This window comes from Electrophorus electricus, chromosome 6 (genome assembly GCF_013358815.1).
Source record: "Electrophorus electricus isolate fEleEle1 chromosome 6, fEleEle1.pri, whole genome shotgun sequence".
Classification (NCBI taxonomy): Eukaryota; Metazoa; Chordata; class Actinopteri; order Gymnotiformes; family Gymnotidae; genus Electrophorus; species Electrophorus electricus.
The window spans coordinates 10,685,799-10,710,552 of NC_049540.1; the positions used below are offsets into that span (position 1 = coordinate 10,685,799).

General features: G+C 43.4%; 2 protein-coding genes across 3 annotated transcripts in view; both read right to left on the reverse strand.

The window, feature by feature from the left end:
• The window catches only part of ncs1a (neuronal calcium sensor 1a), a 17,112-nt gene extending 15,866 nt beyond the window's left edge, over window positions 1–1,246 (reverse strand). Inside the window, exon 1 of the mRNA XM_026998426.2 lies at window positions 697–1,246. Coding sequence (XP_026854227.1) covers window positions 697–760 — 64 coding nt within the window. The 5' untranslated portion in view covers window positions 761–1,246. The remainder of the gene's footprint in view (window positions 1–696) is intronic.
• Window positions 1,247–6,323: 5,077 nt separating this feature from the next.
• On the reverse strand, window positions 6,324–24,754 carry gpr107 (G protein-coupled receptor 107). Of its 2 annotated transcripts, XM_026998572.2 has the most exons (18): window positions 24,612–24,754; window positions 24,096–24,215; window positions 23,757–23,807; window positions 23,483–23,571; window positions 23,215–23,324; window positions 22,766–22,791; window positions 22,579–22,635; window positions 22,136–22,261; window positions 21,682–21,815; window positions 21,455–21,530; window positions 21,178–21,251; window positions 20,965–21,082; window positions 20,651–20,781; window positions 20,221–20,264; window positions 17,503–17,552; window positions 16,412–16,495; window positions 13,247–13,371; window positions 6,324–10,191 (listed from the first exon to the last, which is right to left on the reverse strand). In XM_026998572.2, the coding sequence occupies exons 1-18, from the start codon at window positions 24,708–24,710 to the stop codon at window positions 10,101–10,103; spliced, it is 1,605 nt and encodes a 534-aa protein (XP_026854373.2). In that variant the 5' UTR covers window positions 24,711–24,754; the 3' UTR covers window positions 6,324–10,100. The 2 variants fall into 2 exon arrangements, with proteins under 2 accessions (XP_026854373.2, XP_035383538.1); XM_035527645.1 differs by lacking the exon at window positions 17,503–17,552.

Below are 24,754 nucleotides of genomic sequence, written 5' to 3' on the forward strand. Positions count from 1 at the left end.
GCAATTCACAAATTAGTCGCCATGCTTGTCTTATGCACCTCCAGTGAACTTTTAGTTCCACCGGTTGCATGGCTCCATCATTAGCCACTGTCAAGGTGTGGGAACCAAATCCCAGCTGGATCGTTTAACCCAATCGGAGTCTGTCTGTGGCCCGCGGCGGTGTTATTTATTTTCTGTTTTGAGAACCAACTGTTGCGTAACATGTAGCACAACAGTTAGCGGCGGTCCTTTATTTATTCAACACGAGGCGAGGTGGCGACAGCTCAGTCAGGACCAGCTGCTGATTCACAAACAAATGAAATCGAAATGGGTTTAATGATATAATGGAACTCGGCAGACCTGGACAGCACTATTCTGAACTGAACCATAAACCATAAACTCATGCTGTATTCGTACTGTTTCTGTAGTGTTGCGTTGGATGTTTCTTGTGTGATTCTAATCTATTTTTTTTGTTGTTCGTTTAAGTGTACTCCCGGAGTTTAACAAAGTATTTCTATTTAAAAAATAAGACAAGAATTTAGGGCGCGCGCACACACACACACACACACACACACACACACAGAGTAATGTGGTTGCTGACGCAAGTGTGTATGTGTTTAATACACACACACACACACACACACACAGAAACGCGCGCGCGCGCGCGTGTGTGTGAAAGGAGACAGAGAGGCAGAGGTGAACCAGGGCAGGACTCACAGTAGGTTTTTCTGGTCAGCTCCTCCACAACCTCTGGCTTTAGCTTGCTGTTGGATTTACCCATCTCTCCGGCTGCGCGCGGTGCTCCCCTACCCCAGTCGCCTCTCCCCGTTCACATTTAGAGCCAGAGACCCAGGGAGAGACGGAAGCACGAGGACCGCACGCAGTTCTGCCAAATCCGCCCGTTCTCTTCCGCGCAGGGGCAGGGGACAGATGGGAAAAGAGAATGTCCCGAAAAACAACGGAGCAAATTATAGCTTTCTAAAAAAATCGATTTAAAAGCGCACGAGTTAACGCAAAAGGAGCAGTAATTTCCTAACCCCTATCACTTGCTCTTCAAGCTTTGCTCCTACAATTTCTATTTTCTCCAAAGAATTGCTGCTGGTCCTTGGAGGAAACAGCGGGAGCGGGGTTCTCAGAGCCCGAGGAGAGACACTCCTGTCCTGGATCCTTGCAGCGATCTGACTGTGTGCGCTGACGGAAGTCAATTCATTGTCTAACAAACGATAGCGGGAGCGGACACGGTCCAGGCTTCCTCACTGAATGTGTGCGTGTGGGAGGACGTGGGTGTGTGTTCTCAGCGCGCGTTGTGTTGATGCCGTTGTCCCTGACAACGGTCGCTCCGCCCCCCTTAATTAGCCTTCCGTTCTTTCTTATTTGCTCACTGTCTAAGAATGTCTTTATCTTTCAGCTTCACAATATTAAATCTGTTTTTGTTAAGAAGTATTTCGATTATTAAAATGACGTATAAAAGCGTCACCAGGTTGGCTAAGGTTCTTGGCGGAGCAGTTACAGACTATAGCTGAGGCACAATTTGTCAGCCAACAACCGTCTTTCTGCTCTCTTACATCAATGGTTAGTTTTTAACCATAGAACCATTGGTTTGGGTGGTGGATGATTATCTACACAGAAATTCAGAAAATAGATCTACTTAATATGTGTTTCTTCTAGACAGACATGAGAAATTATCGAAATAAATGGAAGACTTCTGTATAAGTCTGCCTCTCACATTTTTCTCTTGAGCAAAAAGACCACCACAATCTCACCGATGTTGCAACAAAGTCAAATTGTGCTCAGATTTGCTAAAATGCCCACGCACGATTAAAATAAAGAATAAACTATACCATTGGTCTTTTATTCACAATCCACTGCCTTAGCTAGCTAGCAAAGATGTGTGCTGGGGATGTGTCCTTGGCCCTACTGGACATGCAGAGCGACACGTTCACACCGGCACCAAACGTGCTGCCTCTTTTATTAGTCCTCCCTTTGTCAACCACCTGAGGAGAGCCCCAGATGCAGTCCATCTCCTGGGCTTTGGGTGGACCCATCCAGTTCCCCTGGCATGTTCAGGGAAGAGGAAGAACCTGGGCTGTTTCCTTGCCAGCCGGGGACCTAGCTGGCTCCACGAAACCGCCTTCTCCGTGGTCCCCTTGGAGCCACACGGATCTCCTTTGTCCTGGCTTGGTAGCCCCAGGCCCCCCCAAGAAATTCCAGAGGGCGTTCCCGTCTTCACTCCGGAGTGACCGCAAACGCCGGTTGCGGTCCTCTCCCCAACATCCGGGAATCCTGGCAGCAGTTTGGGATGTCCTTACATCCATCCCTATGGGAAGTCTGTTTGTCGCTGAAGGAGTTGGTGTCCTGTGAAGGTCGGTCATTCCGTAATGGCCCGAGTGCCGCAGGGCGAGGAACAGGACGCACAGACTCCGTCGACATAGACAGACATTTATTGAAAAAAGATGGAAGACAAAGGCACTCACATATAACGTAAATGATGAACACAAACACAGGCACTGACAGTGAAAACGGACACGAATACGTTAAACACTAACGCATTGAACATGAACAAAGGCAATGACCGACAGCGCTGCACACACTGACAGGGGTTTAAATACACAAAGACAAAACACTAACCAGGTGCAGGTGTGTGCTTGCACACACCTGCAAACAACAAACAAACAAGACCCTCCCACTGCACGCGACGGCCCAAACCACATGACTCATGGAAGGAGAGCGTTCTGTGACAAGACTCTATATGGTATCTATGTTGTTGCATATAAGCCTGCAGTATAAATGTTAGTATGCTACACTTTAATATTATCTTCAAATGTACAATTTTCACTAGAAGACATTTTATGAAACAAACTTTAAGATAAAACTGGGTAAACATGTTTAAAGAGCTGAGATTTTGGTTAAGGGGCAATTGGCTGGGGGGTAGTTGAGGTTCAACTGAACTTAGCTGTTGGGGAAAATTGTGTTTGAGGGTTGTTTGGCTGATTGACTAGTTGTGGTTGTGGAGGTAATTTTATTATTTCAGCCTGAAGTCTATTTAGCTGGTATGAACAATTGTGTTTGATGGGGTGTTTGGCTGAAGGAGTAGCTTCGATTAACATTTACATTTATGGCATTTGGCAGACGCTCTTATTCAAAGCGACTCACAAAAGTGCTTTGTCATTTACACACAGAATGTATCCTAGCCAGTACAGAGATCAAGATACCATTGAATTAGAATGCTGCTGAAATACGGGGATCAATGCTGATACCTAAAAGTGCAAAACATAAGCTCCATAACAGACAACAAGTGCAATAAATAATACCCTACTAGAATTTCAGTTACTTTACATAGGTGCAGGATCAGTGGTCAATTAAATATTCCACAAATAGATGGGTCTTTAGTTTGCATTTGAAGAGGCATTTGGCTGTATGGGCCCTAATTATGACTGAGAGTGGACTTGCTCTAGGGTTGTTGAGTTTGAGGGGTTATTTAGATGTGGGTGTAGTTTTTGTTGAGGGCTATTTGGCTTATTGGGTAGTTGTTTGCTGAGAGGCATTTGGCTGTGGTGGGTAATTTTTGATTGTGGGGTAACTGGCTGTGGGGAAATTAAGGCTGATGCGTATTTAACGCTCAAATTAATTATCACTTAGGGCTATATAGCTGATAGGATAGTTGTTGAGGGGTATTTGTCTGTACAGAGACATTTTAATTGAGGGGCAGTGGTCTGTGGGGTAGTTGAGCTATTTGGCTGTCAGTAGCTGTGGCTAATGGCATAGTGGTCATTTGTCTCAAATTGTATTTGTGCTAATATATTTAAAAAATGAATCTTAAGAAATTAAGACATATATACCAGGCAAAGTTATTGAAATACTGCATATATTTTAAATTAGATTAAATTCAAATCGTTACAATAAATAATATATATTTTTTTTTAGAGCTGCCTAGTCTCCTAGAGCAAGCAATGGAAAAATGCACCTTACAAACACCTGCATATTCTAAACGGTGTGCATTCCAGATTATTTTAAATGTTTCTTCAAGATACTTTTATCATGGTGGAACATCAACATTATCTGTATGAATTTCTGTATCATTTGTATACATGAGTAAAAGTTTCATTGTTTGTTTATTTTTATAAGCTATCTTCTGTTGAACGGTCCGTGATAGGTCTGTGGGTCAATCAAATCACTTGCTGACATTTCGTTGTTGTGCCAGAATGCCTAAAGCATACAATGGGCTAAGTCACAAGTACTTGCTCATTGGGGCTACAGTGGTCAGGTGTGCCCTGTCAGTGAAACCAAATGTGCTGTGCTTAAGATTTCAAGGAGAAAGAAAAACACGATTGGGGTGGGGGGTGGTCACTGACAACGAGAATGAGTTGCAAACACTGGGAGGTGATTTCACAGGAAAGATGCTAGAAATAAGACAGGAACAATGTAAACAAGTGAGCCAGGGTGCTGAGTCAGCATCAGGCTGCTCCCAAAACACCCTACAGCTTTTGTCAGCAGCATCGCCTGCTGTGTTACTCTATATTCTCCCCTCAGAGACCATGTCGTATTGACTTGGCAGACTTCAGTTACCCTAGATTAGAATAGCTCTCACCACTTCAAAAGTAGGTTACATCTCCTGATATTTTCCCTTTTCCTTCTAACGGAACAATTTCCTTTTTGTCTTTCTCTTTTTTTATGCTCCCATCAGCTCCGCATGCTCCAAACGTGTGGCATGAGACTCGGGGATTCGCTGCTACTGCATCCACGCAAAGCAGAACAGCCATAAGGTCTTGTGGACTGTATGAGGAGTAAAAGGAGAGATATTGAAGATTTTCGCTTTCTGCCACCAAGAGAGGCTGTGGAAGTCCGCGTCTTTGTAAACCGCCCCAGCAGGCTCCGAAGTGGACGGAGGGGCTCGCGCCAGCATGATTTGCACGTCAATAAGAAAATGGTGCTAAAACAAAAGAACAAGACCGAACCACCGGGCCTCGGCAGTGTTGGCGGCACGGTGGATCTTACCTGCACAACATGACTGCGTTGAAAGCTGATTCAATTTGCACCCGAGAACGGTTGGTTTTGAAAATACAAATAGCGAAATATTTGCACACAGACGTGATAATTTCCATTATACATATAAAATAAATATGTACAATACACCAGTATGCAGATCATTTTGGACAGCGGTCTTTCAACAGCAGTGCAAGCAAATATATAGCCTACTTTATAACACACTAGATCATTTGAGTGTTTTCATCAAACTGTCCTAAATGATGAGTCCAATCAAACACAGAAAAGTCAAAGTGAGCGTTGTAGCTTACCTGTCCAAACATCGCCTTAGAAAAATGAAAAAATATGCCATGGCCACGGTAACTACCCTCAAGGCCTTTTCTTTAAGTCTATCAGAATGAATTCATTGGGTTATGGTGGAGAGTATTTCCCTAAGGAGTTGCCTTTGCCTTGGCATGGCATAGAACGATCTGTCTCCATCTCTCTATTGCCTCCCCATTATACCTGGCCTCCATGAAGAGGTTGTCCCCTCTGAAGGCAATGCCTCAGCCTCAGGCATTAAACTTTGTAGCACCCCAGCCTTGCATGTGAGTTGCCGGACAGAATCAGAGGACATGGTGGGATAGGGAAGGGAAAATGACTGTATCAAGGTTACTGCAGATTAAGATATTGTGTGACAGAGATTATTAACAGTTATCCAGGGACAGACTGTCTTTGGACACAGGAACCTGAAATGTAAGTATGAATATTATAGCTTTCAGCAGGTATTTCCTTTTTTTTTTTTTTGTAACAAGACATTACTGTTCAGTTAAATTGTTTTTTTTCCTTCTAAGATAACATCCAGGCAAACCCATCTGAACTCAGTCATCGCTTTCCGTAATCAACTGTAGAACAACTACATACTATATTCTGTATCATCTGTGACTTTTTGAATACGCTGATTACATTTGAATATGCTCCCGAATATGCAATTTCTTCTTCCTCTCAGGAGGCCAGGCAGATATCCAAAGCTTTTCTGTCTCTTCTTCCTCAGAGCTGACTCAGCAATCGAGCCTTGTCACCTTCTCTACCAACTTCTATAGGCCTTCTAGCAGCAACAATATCAAAAAAGAAAACTTCAGTAGTGAAAGACTTTGGCCATGGAGCATACTTAATTTCTTTAATGAACACAGGAAATGTTTTATTTTTTTCATTAAAGATCACTGCTTCACAAACAGAGTGAAGCGATTTAAATCATCCAGGGCATATGGGGGGAAAAAACGTCTCTTTCTACTATTGTGAATTTACCAAGAGCCAAAAATAGGCATAACACAACATGACATGACATGAGATAAAGCACAATCTTAAACATAGTATGCTCAAAATAGACAGCACAAGTAAGAAACAGCTAGCAAACACAAAAATCTGCATCTTGCACTGGTTTGAGGCTGCAAATGTTTCCAAGGGCCCCTTCTCCACCCAGAGAAACAGCTAACATGGCTTGTAGCTGCAACTAATCTTTAGTCACCCAAAGATAAGAAGGTTGTTACAAGTGCCAGCATTACCATATGGCCCCGCCATCCCCAGCAGAGCAAAATGACAGATGTGGAAAGAGAGACAAATTAGGCTAATCTCAGATCCCTAAATCGTCAGATACATGGTCTGCTCCTAAAATAGCAATAAACCATGGCTAGTAATACATGTTAAAACAACAGCTTGAAGCTTGAAAAAAAGACTGAAAGACTGAACAATTAACTACTTAATGCTGAATATGCAATAATTCCCAGGTCACTCAGTACCAAAAAAGTAAACAAAGATTGTGGATGTAATTTAAAAAATATTAATAATGTAATGATTTTTCTGTGTGGAAAGTCTAAGGAATTAACTGTATTATACGAAATTAGATTAGACAGTTTTCATTTTGATATAGTCACATCTGGGGTGCATAGCTTGTTAAGCACAAGTCTTGCTCATTTTACACACTATAAATGTTTGCCTTTTATATGTTAAGACAGTGTAGCCAGTTAGTCTGCATCCCCAAACAGAAAACATAGTTGAGGATGAATGTCATGCTGGTCATCAGCGCACTGATAATAGTTAACACCAGGCCACTGTATATGCGGAGGAAAAATATAATCAGGGTCGTAAACATGGGCATTTAGAGCGGTCTGTCCTCGGTCGCCTTCTCTGCTGAGATAACAACCCACATATTAGTGCTGCGCTTATGAGTGTCGCTTTTAAAATGCACTACTAAAGCCTCCATCTGTCTCCCACAAGGACCACAAGAGCAGAGAAACTGTTCGGCGCTAAACACAGCGAGATTAGCGCTGGTGACACACTCGTTGGGAAGTTCAGCGCTTCATCGTTTGCTCGTTGACATTTGATCAACATCAGATGCTCGTAAAGGACGTTTGAGCCCCAGCGGCGACGGTAAGTACTCGGTACTCGAGAGCGATTAAAAAAAGTTGTTGCCCGCTGTTGCTTTCGCTCGTTTGCTGTGTCAGTGTGTGAAAGTCGCCATTCACGGATATTTAAAAAAAATGAAAACGTACATTCACTAAAGGGCACACTAATTTCAGTAGGCTAATTTCAATAACTTTGCAAACAAAACGAGCAGTCAAACATTGCATTTGTTGCCCAAGTATGATTAATACATTAATAGAAAATGTGTCTGATCCAGAATCATCTTCAACGCTCTAGGCGACATGAACAACGAGTAGAACATTTCATCCCAAACGTTAACGGTGACCTTAAACACGTCATTACCTTTCAACAAAATAAAAACGTCAGAATAGTGCACCAGATCACTGACATTTTCAAAGTAGCCCGTCAACCATAGTTCAGATTTTCTTAGTCAATTAAACATATTAGTAACGCTAACGTGCTTTGTACCTGAATTTTGGCTATGCAAGACAATGGTCAAATGTAATGTAAAGAATGGCTCTGGATAAATGCAAAACTTATATTTATTTCTAACAACAGCTATACACACTAGGACCGGCGGTTGCTTTTAAAGCCTGATAGTGCAGCCTAAAGATTGTTATTTGGCTAGGGAGTAAACAACAACAACAAAATAACTCTAAGGTAAATTTGATCTTTTCTCAAGCTATATGCACCCTGACTGTCTTAAAAGGAATGAAGACCATGCACAGAGGCTAAGGAGCCCTGAACAGAAGACAGGCATTGTAATAGAATAACTTGCATAATGCAGAAGTTGAAGTCAATCAAAACAGTGAGTTAGCATCAATTGGTGCAATTTTAAATAAACACATTGTTTAACAATGTAATATGCTCCTGGACACAATGACCCAGAGGATAACAAGTGAATGAAGTATTACTTTAATCCTTCAAATACCGATTATCCGAACAAAAGACAAATATTTCAAAATCCAGTTTAAACTTCAGATTAGATTCATAATCAAGCCAATAAAACAATTTGAAGACTTTGAGAAGCTATGATCAGTGACTGCAGAACAAGAGATTCAGAAATGAGAAGTTGGAAGAATTTTTCTAAAGCACAATAATGAGGCAGACTGTTCACAGAACTCTTGATGCTAAGACCCAAGAACCACATTTGCAGTCATGTCAACCAGTCTAGTTAGGTCAACCAGCATGTCAAATCCTCAAACAGTTGGCAAAATGAAATATTTTTAATGAAGCATCTACTACTTGTAAACTTCAGTAATAAGTTGCATTACACCCGACATCTCCTAAACAAAACGGTGTTAGAAATCTCTCATTGCAACTGTAATAAATCAGTATCTAAGCATTAGCTCAGCATTAACTAACATGATGGTGAAGTGGCAAACTTATTGCTTTTTTGTCTCATTATGTCAAGGATAAATGTTGAAATTCCCTGTAAACACAAGCAAAGACATTTTTTTTCAGGGCCTTTGCTCATAGTACAAAAAGAAAAACGTCTTGAGCCCATATGGAAGAAAAATCACCCACTTGAATCATTAGGACTCTTTCTGACAAGACCAATTTAGGATGTTTACACTGGCATGAAAATGGATATAATGATGTTCCCTTCAACTCCTCCATATGTTGGAACATTCACAGCAAGACTCCTGTAATTCGAGCTTTGTCTCTGGCATCTACTCAGTATGAGCCTGACAAACAACTTTGACCGAAAAATAATATATTTTTAATAAGCAGACATGAAATCAGCAGGAATCAAACCATTGCACATTTTAATATTGCGAAAAGGTCTTCAATTAATCTAGCTTGACCACAGAGTTTTGTAAATTAACAAAATACCTAAAGCAATAAACTTAAACCCCTATATGAGTACCGAAAAATATCTTCAGAAACACACAATGATGAAGATCCCTCAAATCAAGTTAATATTACTGAAAAGGCTGAGACCATAGAAATATACAGTACAGGCCTGGCAATCATGCTTCTCTCCACTTCGGAAATGTTTAGAGCCATCCAATAAAACCCATTATTAAACTGCAAGTAATGAAGAAATGGAAAAGAACAGTCACTGAAACCATGACGATGCTTTGGAACCGCCCATGTTGTGGTTTCTTCTTTAGTCTTGGAATAATGTGCCTGTACACTTGCCTCAGATCTGTACATTTATACAAGAAATACAATTTCATACAAGAAATAAAATTGCTTTTATGCCATTTTTTAGTGGCTAGTGACCAAAATCAGCTTGGTTGAAACGGAAACATGAGGCTGCCCCCACAGTGACCTGTGTTTGTGTGATGGCTAAAGTGCCGGAGTGTCTCAGAGATCAAGAGATGCCATAGGTAGGTCATTAATTTAAAAAAAAAAATAAATAAAAAATAAATAAAAACAAACATACAAACAAAAGCAAAGCAAAACCATCTGTGTTAAGCAAGAACAAAGCGTAGCACTGAGGATCTCCATCCGAACTACAGCGAAGGGGGTGGGGCTAATCGCTGAGAGGTGTGTCGGCCCTAATATGGTCTGTGTAATGTTTACAGAGATATACATACAGCTCTAGGGCCACAGAGTCTTGGAACGAGACCAACGTGGTAGGTCCAACAGGAGCTCCAAGGCCACCTGCCACAAACCGGGTTGCATGGAGGCCGCGGTGAAGCTGGGTTAAAACAATGCTTCGCTACATCAGTAGCTAGCCACACAAGCCCAGAGGCAGCCCAAGCTCAGGGAACTACTGTTTCCAATTAAGCCATGCTCTCCCGCTCCTCTGATGGCCCATTGGTCACCTTCTTCACTTTCTTCACGCCTTCCCCCATGGCTGTGGACGTAGTCACCCTGCAGAGAGAACAGATGGAGGTTCAATTAAAAAAACCTCTGGCAGAACACTTGAAAGACTTGAAAGATCCACAAAGAAGAAAGAGACTTTAAAAGTTTTAAAAGGGTTCAAATACCCTCAGAATAGCAGTGTCGTCCTAGACCTTTTTTTTTTGCTCTTTTGTATCAACTAGAGGAACTTGATCTAGGGTAAGTGCTTTCAGCTTAAACACTTCCACTGTGCATGTGAAATTCACATCGACTTTATTTCTTGAGGAAAGCCCTTGAGCAATCCCACAAGCCCATAGTTAACTGATCAAGCCTAAGACTGTGACTTCTTTCTTTGTTGAGGATACTTCAAAATACGCTTCAGACACAGCAGCCGCTGTAAGTTTGTTTAGTATTTATTCTCCACGAGAGGCTAAGGAAAAGATTCTGGTTAGAAACTGAAACCCACCAAAAGCAACACACATGCTTTCATTGGGTCTTTGACACCCGAAACATCCCCCCCCACCGAACAAAAAAAATCCAGACCCTTCTGTTTGTGATAATTACTCAGGCTTTGACACAGATTGGATTGCACAGAGCAGAGCTGCTAGCAGCAGCTGATGTGTCATATTAGCCCAATCATGCTTTAATAAGTGCTCAACATCTTGGAAACAATGTAATAAAGATCACAAGCAAACAGTTGGGACTGAATGACCTGCAAGTATGTCCTCTCCAACAGAGCTAAGTGGTTAAACACATCAGATCACTACATCAAAAACAAGTATTTCAATCATACATTTAGCATTGCTGTCTTCACCTCACAGGTGAGTGATTTACTGGTTCATTTGCTCACAGGTTAAAAGAATAGGTGTACTGTGCCCTGTGTTGTTATACTACAACATATCAGCATTCATCCAGCATCCAAGGGCTGTCTACTTGCTTCAAAACACAGTTCTCCTGGCAACACCACCTGCCAGGGTCTGGAGCGGAAGTGCCAAGCGATGGATATGGAGAGTTCTGGCGGGTTCAGCCAGGGGCCAGCCGAACCTTCTCCACCAGCAGTACGCGCACCACCTCCTCCTCCCATGAGTGGGTTGTGATGACAACCTGTCCGACAGTACCAGGTAACAGCATGCCATGGTGCATTCGGAGCAGCTCTTCAGCGGTGAGCCATGTTCATGAGCTCTCTGTTGAGGGTGAGCTAGACCTCAAAAGGGCCTCCTTACAGCTGACCAGAGGGCCTTGTTAGGGTTAAGGTGTTTGGGTGCGTTTCTGAACAGTAGCACAATTCTCGATCATCGGCCAGATTACTAACAAAGATTAGAAATGACTGTTCGTCCCCTTGTTTGGCGTGATGGAAGAACTTAGATCACGTGTGCAATTAAGAGGTTAGGTACACTGATTCTCAGCACACGAGAAATGCAGTCTGCTCAGACGGCCTCCTTTTGCCTCGCCGCTTCCTGCTCATTCATCTTTTCTTGGTTCTTTCTGTGACTCAATGGGCACAAGCAAATCAGACTGCATACAATGGCTCCTGCCCTCCTCTCCCCCAAAACATAAAGGACAAGTAAAAATAGACCTGGAGGTAACCCCAATGTCCACTTGTCTGGGGGTGAAGAGGGATTTGTGCAGGTGAAGAACAAGGACAAATGGTGTCAGCAAGCTAATTCCGGGTTTGGTAGAAAGGGACCAAAAATGAAGTGAGAGATTGAAAGTGATAGTGAGGCAGAGGGGACACAGTGTCTGAGCGAATACTCAAACCAAAACAGTGGAAAGTGTGTGTGTGTGTGTGTGTGTGTGTGTGTGTGTGTACAGGACAAAAGACTCAAGCCACCACCTGAAATTGCCAAGGAGGTGAACTGCTATTGACTGTTGGTGGCGCCGGAGGAAGTGAGCAGGTTTCCTGCGGGCCGACGGACATGCAGAGGAGACAGTGATGAAGCCATTCTGCAGGGCCGGTGGGAGCAGTGTGTCTGACGTGGACAGCAGAAAGAGAGAGAGAGAGAGAGGTGCATTCTTCTCCGGGAGAGAACAGGGCAGCTGCTCAAACAGCTAGCTCCCCCTAATGAAGACAGCTTCCTCTAGCAGGCTCTGAACCCTTCTGGGCTTCACCTATAGACATGACAGGTGGCCAAATGATTGCGCAAACACGCACGCGCTCACGCATGTGTGAGCCATACCATGGCTTGAACGGGTAAGGGCGATCAACAGAAAGACTTTGTAAAACACCTAACAAGGCAGTTTGTATGGAAGACTCTTCAAACCTCTTTCTCTTATATGAAACATTTTGCACGGTGGTTTCCCTTCATGCTTCAAAAGTCTTCATCTATGTGCAGATTCAGCTGAGACAAAGACACTTCTTGACTAGTATATACCTTGCTCATCGCTTACAAACAAGTGCATTTCTTTATTTTACTTGATATATTTTAAGCCAATTTACTACCAGTCACCACTTGATACCTAAACCTCATCATCATTCAGTAGTTATTAGTCTGAGAGAACATGAGGCCTAACCTGTCAAATTCTCATCTAGGTTCAAGCCCAGATTTGGTTTCAGAATAAGAAAATTGCATCCCTTCTGAATTCAGGATAATTGTTATACCACTCAGTGTGACCAATGTGCTGAAAAGAGCTGTGAAGCACAGGCAGCATTCTCACTTGCTCAGCGAGCTGAGAAAAGCCCTCCATTAGGAGAGGATGAGGGAGCGCGTGTCAGTCCTCTCCGCTCCCACTTTGGTCTCTTCAGTAGACACTCGCTAAGTATGCAGGAAAGGACTCTTCGAAGATACTGGAAGGGTGTTGAATACTGCCCTTCAGAACACACTTCCAAAAAAAGTGTTCACTACTCCCAAAGGGAGCAGGTCAGAGTGTGGCCTTTGTACTGAAAGGAGTGCAGATCTCTGCTTGGTATGCCCAAAAGTTCACTTACATTTCTTTGTGTGTTTGGATTAGTGAGTTTCTTAAGCAGTGGACCTTCAAGTCATTGTGCAAGAACTGGTTTGCAGTGCGTGTGGTGTTTTATGGGTGGCGTGTTGTGGGCTTTTTTTGACGGTCCACAGAAGGAATGTATGACGTATGAATGTCTTACACGTCGTCCATCTCCAGGTCCTCCTCGTCCTCGACGGAGAGCAGCAGGTAGGGGTTGTGGGAGGCTGGCCGGAACTTGAGGCCCGTGAGGATGAAGAAGGTCAGGGTGGCGAGCTCGTCCAGCAGCTGTGGAGAAGAGCAGAGAGGACCTGGTAAGCACGTCATGATTCAGGAGTCCAGATGGTGCTTACGGTCAGCTGTACTCAGAATAATAGAGCACTCATACATACAGTGACTTTCTTATACTACAGTGGATGCTCCTACATATAAAAACATGAAGATAAATAAAAGCACACAAATATAAGTAACTAGAGGAGAGGGGTATTGCATATACCAGAGGGGAACTGCAAATACTAAACAATTACATCTGGCACAAAATAACAATAAATGTAGAAGTCACTCCAAAGAATACAGGTGAATGGCAGTGAGGAAGGAGGTAGCTGGCAGTAAGAACATTACACTGTACAAACATGGTGCAGCAAGAAATAATACTACATGCAGAATACTATAAGAGACCACATAAGGAGCAGTAGTGTAATCAATAAACTACTTAATAATATAGTATAGTGCTGCAATAAACACTGATCAGCCATAATATTAAAACCATCTACCTAAAAATTGTGTACCTCCCTCTAGTGCTGCCAATGCAGCACACTCCCCAAGACTTCTGTAGGTGTTCTGTAGTCTCAGCAAGTAGTTCTGTAGTATCAAGATGTTAGGAGATGATCCTTTATATACTGCAAGTTGCCATGGGGGGCCTCCATGGATTGTTTTTCCAGCAGATCCCACAGATGCTCAATCAGACCAAGATCTGGGAAATTTGGAGGCTAAGTCAACACCTTAAACTCTGTCATATTCCTGTATCACCATTCCTGAACAATCTTTTGCAGTGTGACAGGGCACATTATACAGCTGTCCTTTCCATTACAGAATATCATTGCAGAGGGGAAAACAAGACCTGGCTGTCCACATGAAAATGCGATTCAGACCAGGCCACCTTCTTCCATATGCCCATTGTAGGCACTTTTAGCGGTATATGGTCAGCCACTACGCAGCCCCATAACACATCAGACTGCAAGGCTGTGTTAAGATGCCATTCTATCATATCCAACATTAACTTTTTTTTTTTTTAGCAATTTGTGCTACCGATCCCACAGCTTTTCTGTGGGATTGGACGAGACAGGCTTTGCTCTCCAATCGCACTAATTGGGTGCCCATGACCCTGTGTCACTGGTTCACCAGTTGTCTTTCATTGGACCATTGGATTCTGGTAAGTGCTAACCACCGCATATACTGGGAACACCCCATAAGACCTGATGTTCTGGAGATGCTCTGACCCAGTGGTCTAGACATCACAGTCTGGCCCTTTCGAAGTTGCATGTCCATTTGTCCTGGTTCCAGCAAATCAACTTCAAGAACTGACAGTTTACTTGTGTCCTAATATATCCCACCCCTTGACATGTGCCACTGTAAAGTGATAAATGATATTCATGTTACCTGCTGCTGTTTTTAATGTTGTGGCTGATCGGTGTTTCCAAGTAGCAAGAATATGGTACAATACATACATGATATAGAACGGTATAATCGACTATTGTTTGCTGTTATGATCTATTAAGAGCTCTGATGTCCTCAGAGAAAAAGCTGTTTCTGAACCGTGTGGTGCATTGTGTGCTGTGATGGTTCTGAAGCGTTTGCCAAAGGGAAGACGAAGGAGCAGGGCATGTGCAGGGAAGGACGCATCCGAGATGACGGACTGAGCCCTCATCTGGCATCGAGATGCAAAAATGTCCTGGGGCTGTGGAAGGTCACTGCCTATGATTTTGGAGGCCATTCTGATCCTGGGCAGTGAGGTTGCCAAGCCACGGTTTGATGCAGGCAGTCAGAAGACTCTCTGAGGTACAGCAGAAGAAGCTGATCATAATAGATGTGTTCATCCCAAAGCTCTTCAGTCTCCCCAGGAAGGGGATTGCGATTGTACAGCAATCATGAGCGGGAGTCTCACAGCTGCACACTCAGGAAAGTGAAACCGTTGGCAATTTCAACAGACCGGCCAGTGATGCTGATGAGAATGTGAGTCCGTGATGAGCTCTTTGGTTTTTGTGATGTTCAGGGCAGACTGTTGTTATGGCACCAAACATGCAGATGGGATTTGTAGTCTGTGATCACTTGTAGTCCTTGCCACAAGTGGTGGTGGTCAGAGCTGCTGCAATTCTCAGCTAGCCTTAGAATATTTTGACTTTTGGCAACTCTTATAAATTTCTGAATATCATACCTGGAATTCTTCAACAACTTGATGTCTCTTGAGAGAAAAGTGGATGTCCATTCTAGTTGCTGCAAGTGTGGATGGACTCGGAGGGGTCACAGCTGTCAATGTCAAAGCTACTACAGTCTGGGACTCAATTTACCCAGGTCCCCTGAGAGTGTTTAAGATGGACCAGTCCATGGTTTCAGAGCAGTCTTGGAGTTCATGACAACAGTAGCATGCCCACGGAGTTCCCCTAGGACCACTGCAAGCCATCACTGTTAAAAACAAGCTAGGAAGATTCTGTGCTAGCAACTGTTTTACAACACTAGGTACACCACCTGGAACCCACCCTAAACACATTAGTCTTCTCTTTTCAGATTATAACAAAAATCTCAACCAGGTTTAATTCAGGCAGCCTATATCTTCCAATGACAAACATTATGTAAAAATGATTACAAAAAAGACAATATGCCAACACACTAGAAGCAACTCAAAATATCTATAAAAGTTTATAAAGACAATTAAGTAAGAATGTTGAATCTTTAGTGTGATGACCATTTATGAGACGTACCCAATGTTCACATTTTTAGTCATCAATTCATGAGTGTATTCCTTCACAAGCATGAGTATCCCTTCATTAGTGTATTCCTTCACAAGCGCAAGTATCCCTTCATTAGTGTATTCCTTCACAAGCGCAAGTATCCCTTCATGAGTGTATTCCTAGATGAGTTTATTTCCTTACAAGTGTATACCTTCATTAGTGTATTACCGACCTCTCCTGTTCAAACTAAGGGATGCCTCACCTAAGGGATGCCTTTCCCCGTGATATACCAGAGGGAGTTCTGGGATGTTGAAGTGCCATTCCAGCCAACGGTTTGTTATTAGTGGCAGGAGAGGGTGGGGGAGGTGTTCTACACTCACCTGATACAGCCATTTCCACTGGAAGGGGACGATGACCTTGATGAGGATGGCAATGATGCGCGTGAAATAGATGTAGCACACAATCTGTGAAGCGGAAATAAGGGTCATTAGCAGTGGATCCATGCAGGCCTTGAGAAAATCAGTTGAGACCAGTGAAAAATATGGCTTTGATCTTTAAAATGACAAAAGTAAAACCTGCAGTGTTTACACTCACAGATTAAAAAACAAATAACGTAAGTAATAATGTTCTCTAGGCACTAAAGGGAGAGAAACAGAAATGAACCAAGCTTTCAGCTAAAGAACACAGGAAGCATGACACGTTCACAAAATGTTCTAAAAGGCCAAACATTACCCAGGGATCTAGATTGCAGCCAAAATCTATTACTCCTCTACATCACCTCTACTGAATAAGAGTGACATGAACCAAGAAACCAATCCAGACCAATGAAACTAGTGAAGGGCTCTCTGAAACATCAGCGCTGGTAGATCTCCAAATGCAGAAGACACAAGAATACATATTCATACACGGCGAGTCATGAATAGATGAATATAAATGCTGTCCGTCATCGTTCAGGTCAAGAAGAACGGAGATCCAATATAAACCATGCAATAAAAGCAAGGTGTACAAAGGAGGTCCCATCAGGTGAATTTCCATTTGAAAGATAGGAGGGAATTGTGAGGAGAAAGAGGGAGAGTAAGTGAGACAATGAGTGAGAGAGAGAAAAAGTGAGATAGACTTTATTGTGGAGCTCTGAGTAGAAAGTCTCACACAGTGGCTACCACAGCAATCCCACAATATATAAAATCTAGGGCAGAATGTGAAACATCTGGTGGTGGGGGGAGAGGGGAGAGAAAGAGAGAGTGATGGACTTGCTGTCCATCAAACAATTTGATGGACATCAAGTAGGGGCTATGATGGATGTTTTGACAGACAAACCCAATGAGCTCTGTTCAAAATCTCCGCAAAGCAGACCAGTTGTGCCAAATTGCAATTCCCACTGGAAATGAAATCAAGAGTTTCTTGCAAAAGGGGACAGAGAAATGGAGAGAGTGAGACAAAGAGAGAGAGAGAATCAAGTTCAAACACTTACCATCACATAGTAGTGCCTGAAAAGCTTCAGCTGTGCAAGATTGATGGCAGCTTAAAAAACAAAGAAACAAACCAAAAATCAAGACAAATCTAAGGAAGATAATTATTCACCAATACAGCCAAAGATCAGAGAAAAACATGCTTTTGTCTTTCTTTCTAAAATCCCTGCACTTTTTGTACTTGCTAAAAACCCCCAAAACAAAACAAAAACAAAACCAGTAACTTAAAGCAGATAAGAGCCTCTTCTGCATCTGTAAAGGCATTTCTCCACCCAGACCACACCAGGCCTTTGCCGCCTTCCCATTCCAGTTGCCTTACAAAAAACACACAGTTTGATTTACTTCAATTTGCACTTCCAGTTCAAGCAAGTTCTGAATGAACATAAAATACACAAAAGACATTCATGTCTACACTTCTGACACCTTGTGAGATTCAGCCAAAATTGGAATGAGGAACAGCAGGAAGCAGGTGCTATTTAAAACAGCAAAATAAATAACTAAATATAAAATTGCGTTAAGACAGAAATGCAGGGGCACTTCCAAGATCTTCTCTCTCTCTCTCTCTCTCTCTCTCTCCACATTTTAACAAGAGTACAGTCTTTCTGCAGTAGAACTAAGTGGGACAGACACGGTGGGGCTTTGGGAATAACCTGTTCTAATCCTAGTACCTACTATTCACACAACTACCTCTCTCTCTCTGTCTCTGTCAGACACACGCACCTATGAGGGCAACACTTTCTCTCTAAGGGCTAATAACATTAGCACTGCGATGAAACCCCCCCCCCCCCCAACTTAAAGTTGACATGGAGGGGAAGGGGAGAGAGAGAAAGAGCAAGAGAGAGCACACATTATTAAAAGTTGCTGAAGGAGTTTTTAAATATTTATTTGCACCTCATTCATGTTTGCAACCACACTAAGTGCTGTCCTCTGATCCATTTGAAGAAATAAACAAACAAACAAACAAACAAACAAACAAACAAACAAACAAACAAACAAACAAACAAACAAACAAACAAACAAACAAACAAACAAACAAACAAACAAACAAACAAACAAACAAACAGTGAAAAGCCTGTGAAGGGGGCGCTGGGTGTGGTGGGTGAATCCTCAGATTAGCCCAAGTGCCTGTTCCCTAGCACTGCAGTGGGGACGGTGCAGCGGCCGTTAAGGGAGGTGTGGTGGCCGCAGCCCAAGACACAGCAGGAGCACGTCGCATGCTAAACAGACTGCAGTCAAACTTGAGAGCGCAGCCCTTTACAGCCATGCCCAAATCTAATCATCGTGGGCTGGGCCAGCCGACGCTCTGTGAAAAGTGCATTAATGCACACTTAGCGTGTCTGGCTTGTGTGCTGGAAACGTTAAAACGATAAGAGACATCTTGGCACAGAACCAGCCCATGTCCTAGCTCTGCCAAGCAGAGACAGGGAGAGATTTTGGGTGTGGGTATGTGTGGGTGAAATAACGTTTGAAGAAAAGTTACTACAAATATGGGTATGGTACCACCCCCCCCCCCCCCCCCCCCAGCGGGTTCCAACCTCATACTGCAGGTGTTGTATCAGCTCCTTCTGATTGTTGCGCTGCTCTGCCGGACACAAGAGTCCAAACCGGTCTCCACATGCTGCAACATTTCCGACTTTCCCCGATATCTGCCGTCTCCTTGGGCTTTTCGCAGCATGAGGTGTTTCGGCTCTCCGCGGTCAGCAAGCTATTTGCCGAAGATTGCCTCTCAAATGGCCTCGTGCCTAATGAGGCTGTTTACAGTGCAGAAACCACAGTAGATTGTGGTAATATGCTATGCTCTCAAGGACGGCTCAAGCCCCAGATGTGCAGCCTCCCGGCAGAGCTCATCCAAATCCGGGCTGGATTTGTCAGACTGGTTGTGCTGAAGTCATACCCGCGTAAAGGAATAACAGATCTCTAATCGATGAGAAAGAGGAAAGACAGAGAGTGCACGGCCAGTGAATGGGCCTCGTCCACCGATCTGTGTTCCAGTGATGAAATGGCCGCACCTGCGGTGAAACAACCGTTAGCCCCGGTCAGGAATGGCTGGTGCAGCACTGCCACCAAACCACGCCCATCTCCCAGTTTGCAAGCAGAATACAGCTGCTGCATTCTGAGTGTGGCTGAGCTCCTGTCTCTGCTGTTGCAGTGACTCTGAGAGACGCATCCTCATGTAGCTACTGATCCCCAGTACAGATACTGAACAACTCCTGAACTGCTGCCAGTCACGATCATGGCATATTTCTCTCCAGGCCTCCATTAGGAGAGCTTGCTGACTGAATAAACCTGACCTCCAGACGGAAGGAGGGCTTTACTTCTCTATTGCTTCAGTGTTCACCTGTTTATAGCAGGAACTACACTGCGTTACAAGACTTTACATTCTGAATACATTATAGAGGACAGCCAACCATGAATCATGGTACACAGATACCAAAGTATTTAAAATATTTACAAAAAAACCCAACAAAAATAAACAAAACAAAAAAAAACCCACGCAAATACAAAAACATAACTTGACCTACTTAGATCCTTCAGTTTGTTTCCAAAGAGTTTGAGGGACTTTGGAATAGTGTAATATTTAAAACGTCCGTAACATTAATGAATAAAGGGTGAACGCACTCACTATTTCCAAGGTCCTTATGGTGACAGAGTGGAATTAAACAAACAAACAGACAGACAGTTTCCATTCCAGCAGGTTGGTAGCTAAACTGGCAGCTTACCTTTGCCATCAGTTGCTGATGCCTCTTGCAAGTGCCTGATGGACCTGGCAGCGAAAAACACCACAACCTCAGCATGCAGCCCCTTTGCACAGGCGCACAGAACAATGAAGCCTCCATCACGTCTCATGCTAACCCAAAGGCATCTACATTTCAGTTTTTCAGTCAGTATGAAAATCAGCAGCTCCATGTTTATAATTAACCCTCTTCTATCTAGACCAGACGTGCAGGACTCCAGTTCCAGACGGCCAGAATCCAACATTCTTCTGTCATTCCCCAATTCTTGATAGACTTACTAAACCTGGGAATTGAATCAAGTGGTTTGGAGCAGGGAAAGCCCCCAGCCGTGCTGGACCCTGGCCCTCCAGGAGCCAAGCTGTGCACCATTGATGGAGAAACTGGAGAGGAGGAGCGAGTGGAGGGCAGAACGCACCAGACCACAGGGAAGAGGATGGCCCCACAGCAAAGCAGGTCCACCAGGAAGAGGACTTCCATCCACAGGCCGTACTCACTGGAGCCTTCCTCCGTGGACTCAATGATGATGTACGCCACGTTCGCCAGCACCTGCGAGCCAAAACGCCAGCCGTCCTTAGTTCGGCACCAGCACCCACGTCACAGAGCGAGACGGCGGGACTGTAATTGAATTGGGGACTGGCCTTGACGCCCCCTAAAAGGGTCCGTCTGTGAGCCTGCCAGAGCAGACAACACACTGAGGAAATTAAGTGTTTCTGGAATGTGGACAATTACCTGGAGGGGGATGACGATCATGAAGATCTTCTTGTCTTTGTCTGAGAGGATGTGCTTGACGAAGGCCCAGCCAGTCCCTATCAAAGCGATGGTAATGAACAACAGTGCCCCCTTCAGCCTGCACACAAAAGGTTTGCAAAATGCTCAATAACCAAGAGGCGCACACACCAACACCAAGAAAAGCATAGTCTCGTAACTAATGGGTGAACTGACAGGTGTGTGATGTAGTAGACCACAGCCCAGCCCTCGATAGGAAAGCCCTGATTAGAGATGTAGTAGTAGTCAATCTGTAAAAAACACATCATTAAAATAGAGCAGCGAGTGCACATCTAGTCTGAGATATGGAGGAAAATCAGCCAAAAAAGCTCATCTACAGACAGTAATCTTTAGCCAAACAGTTTACACACTGGCTGTGATGCCCCTTAACGCAATTATAAGCTAATTATCAGAATCCTGTGCATGCAAGCCCGACCTCAAAAAGACAACTCACTGCATGGAAAACGAGGGAGATCGACTTAGTGAAAGGGAGCGCTGCCATAAGCCAGTGGATTTTGTACACATCGGCACTACAAAAGAAAGTAAAAAATGTAAAATATACAGACTAAGAGAGAGGCCTAATATGAATGTGTCTGTTAAAAAAAGCATGCTTATAATGCCCTCTAGTGGTTATTTTGCATGACAATTTCTCAGCAAAGTTACAAGAGCTGCACAGGAGACCTGCGGGTGCGCAGAACGTGGACCCAGAGTGTACCGATCAGGAAGAAGAAGACAGACATGCAGATGTATAGTTTAGGGAGAGGAATCTCCCCAGCAGACAGGTAGCTGGCTGGATTCTTCTCCTGTATGCTGATCTGAAATCAGACAGATTTGGCCACCCCCTTCATCATGCTGTCAAACGCATGAGAATGTTAACACAGAAATGTTTTCCTACTTACTCAAGTTTAGTGTCAACTGCATTCCATTAGCACTACTGATCTTTAACTTATCAGCATTCATTTTCAGAACTTATTAAAATGTGGTGCTTTCATGTGCAGTTTGCTTCCGAGTTAAAACAGAGAGCGCTCTCTGAAGGTCCGAATCTTGTGTGCAGTTACTGATACCATCAGAGTGCTTCCAGAGTTCAAGGTCAGAAAAAAGAAGAACTAGCTGAAGGAAGCAAGCAAGAGCTCACGTCGAGGTTGAAGCTGAGCGTGGCAAGCGTGGAGGCGTCGGCTGTTGCAGACGTGGACGAGTGGCAGTTGTGGAAGTAGAAGTTGTAGAGACCTTGCTGTTTGTCCGTTGTCACGTTGAAGTAAAACTGAAGATTGAGCACATGTCACCAAATAGGTGTGGGTGTAGGTGTGTGTGTGTGCTACATTTCTAACGTTTGATCCTGCATGAGTATGGGCCATTTAAAAATGTTATGTAATGCAGGGGCGAGGCTAATGACCCATCAGCATCTGTCCAGATTGTTTCTAAATTAACCATTTTTTTTCCTAGGCACAGTTAAACATTCTTCCCAAAACCCAGATATGATGCGGAATAATGTATGATGACAAAATTGTGCTTAAACAGGTTAAGAGCCTCTCAACCTCAAGCTACTTCTGAAACCAAGGTTAACGCTCGAAGACCTACTTGAAAAGAGTAGCTATTGTCCTGGTGCTGCAGTGGGTATGTGACATCTGCTTTGTTCTGCAAGAGAAGAAATCAATACATTTTCAGACAAAGCAACCTCTGTATCTTTCTATGCCAGTAACAGTCATGAGACACTCTGGACAGGTTTTTCGGCTAGTCAATAAGCTGTCCAGTTAGCTGTTCCTACCTCATTTGCCTCCCGCTTGGCCTTAGCTATAAAGGAAACAAAAAGGAAACAGAAGTGTAAGCAAGGTTAAACCAAGAATAACACAGCGTATAGAGGAAGACAAGAAAAAAAAGCTTGAGGATTCTTGCGTCTACAATAAGCTGATGCTGATGCAATAAGCTACAATAAACTGTGCTGTAGTTCAGATCCTTGGATGTAAAACATGTCATTAGTGCATGTATTTGGTATGAGAATGTGGTCCAGATCATAATGAAAAAGGCTTGTTTTAAGTTTTTGGTTGGTTAGACTCAAATTAAAATATTAAAACACGAAGCAAGATTACTTCCACAAGGTAAATTAATTTCATCGACAGTCTTATTTGGGCGCTTGACAAAAGCAATTAAAACTGTGAGGAAGCAGCATCAACTCGTCAACACCACCAAGGGAAATGAGGAGGGAGGGAGCGCTACCAGCAGGCTGTTGTTCTTTCCGCCCATCAGGGTCATCCACCTCAGCCTCTGGCACAAATGGAATGATGCGGGGAAACGATCCCTCCTCGGCAGATGTCTTCATCCTCACTCTGAGAAACAAAGCAAGGAAGTGTAATCAGTATCTGGGTGGAAAGCTGAACTTTGCCTAACTGCAAACACTTGGGGAGCTCAGCCGACGTGGTGAGAGCGGAGCTGCAACGCGAAGGCACGCCTGTGCCAGGCTTCAGGTATCAGGATTTCAACTTGCATGTTTTTTTTGAAGTCCAGCAAGAGAAGCACCACTGCAGAATCACTGCTGGGGACCTTTTTAAGAACACAGTAGTCCAGGCCATCATCCTGCACACACATACAATACCGTTACCAAGGTGATAAGGCGACAGCTACTCTTGGTCATTTATCACAAACTGCCCTACCTAAGTGCCATCGTGTTGTTACATGACAGCAGCATTACAGTACAGGTGTAACAGTGTTATGACTCATAAACATATTTCTTAAAGACATACTGAGTTGAGTTTTCTTACTAGATAAGTAGAAAAGCCATTACTACTTGTGCGATCCAAGCTGAAACCGATCTGTCAAGAAAGAAAAAAAGAGGAAGATTAGTCATCAGTTAAGGCTCTCTGTAGGCCACAGGGTGTAACTAACTAAAAACGAACAGTGTGTGAAAAGTAATGGCCCTTTCATAAGCGTTAAATGAAGGCACAACGTTTTTCTAACAAACGTTGAAATCCGGCAACAATGTTTACTAGGATGATACTATCGTGCTTAAGATTGCTACATCTGAAACCTACACGTCATGTGAGTCATAGAAAACATCTGTTAATTGGTTATTAAACACGGATTAATGAAGGAAATCTTACCGTGGAGCTGTCAATGTCCTCGGTGTTCGCAGTCATACTGAAACGGTTCATCTCCACGCTCATGTAACCGTTTTTATAAAAACCGAAGGTGTTGAGATGAACTCTTTGACGGACATCATCCTGATACAAGAGAATTTATTACAGTAACGCTGTCCGGTTGACGAAAGCTAAAGCATTATTCAAGGCATCGTGGTCGCAACCGTACTGCGAATTATTATTATCAATTATCAAATGAATAGTAACAGCTGGCTAGCCAAGTGTACAGAAAGACAGGGTCGATCTGACACAACTGGAATCAGTACTTCGCACATAAATTACGCATTTAACCAAACAGCTAGTTTGCCAACGATGTGACAATTTGTTACTGCAGCGATGCACAGAGGTATAACTGATAGACCCCCAGTATTTACAAGTTATCGTGTTAGCTAGCTAGCTAACTCAGCTAGCAATCAACATTGCAACGTAAATCTACCAACACATAAAAGCTCCGGCAATAGCGTAGTCAGTAACACAGACCTTAAGTACGAGATGATGCAGCCGACAATGGTTTCCCATAACAAATAACATAAAAATCAAGTTTACACACGTAAACCCATAGCCTTTGTCGGTTGCCATTTTTAAAAAGAAAAAAAACAGCTGGCGACAGAGGAGAATCACTT

Coding starts and splice junctions, on each gene's coding strand:
- gpr107 (XM_035527645.1), bottom strand. CDS start 24,710: ATGGCAACCGACAAAGGCTATGGGTTTACGTGTGTAAACTTGATTTTT. Junction 23,572..23,756: donor ATGGCTTTTCTACTTATCTA/GTAAGAAAACTC, acceptor ATGTGTGTGCAG/GATGATGGCCTGGACTACTG. Junction 22,636..22,765: donor CCAAGCGGGAGGCAAATGAG/GTAGGAACAGCT, acceptor CTTCTCTTGCAG/AACAAAGCAGATGTCACATA.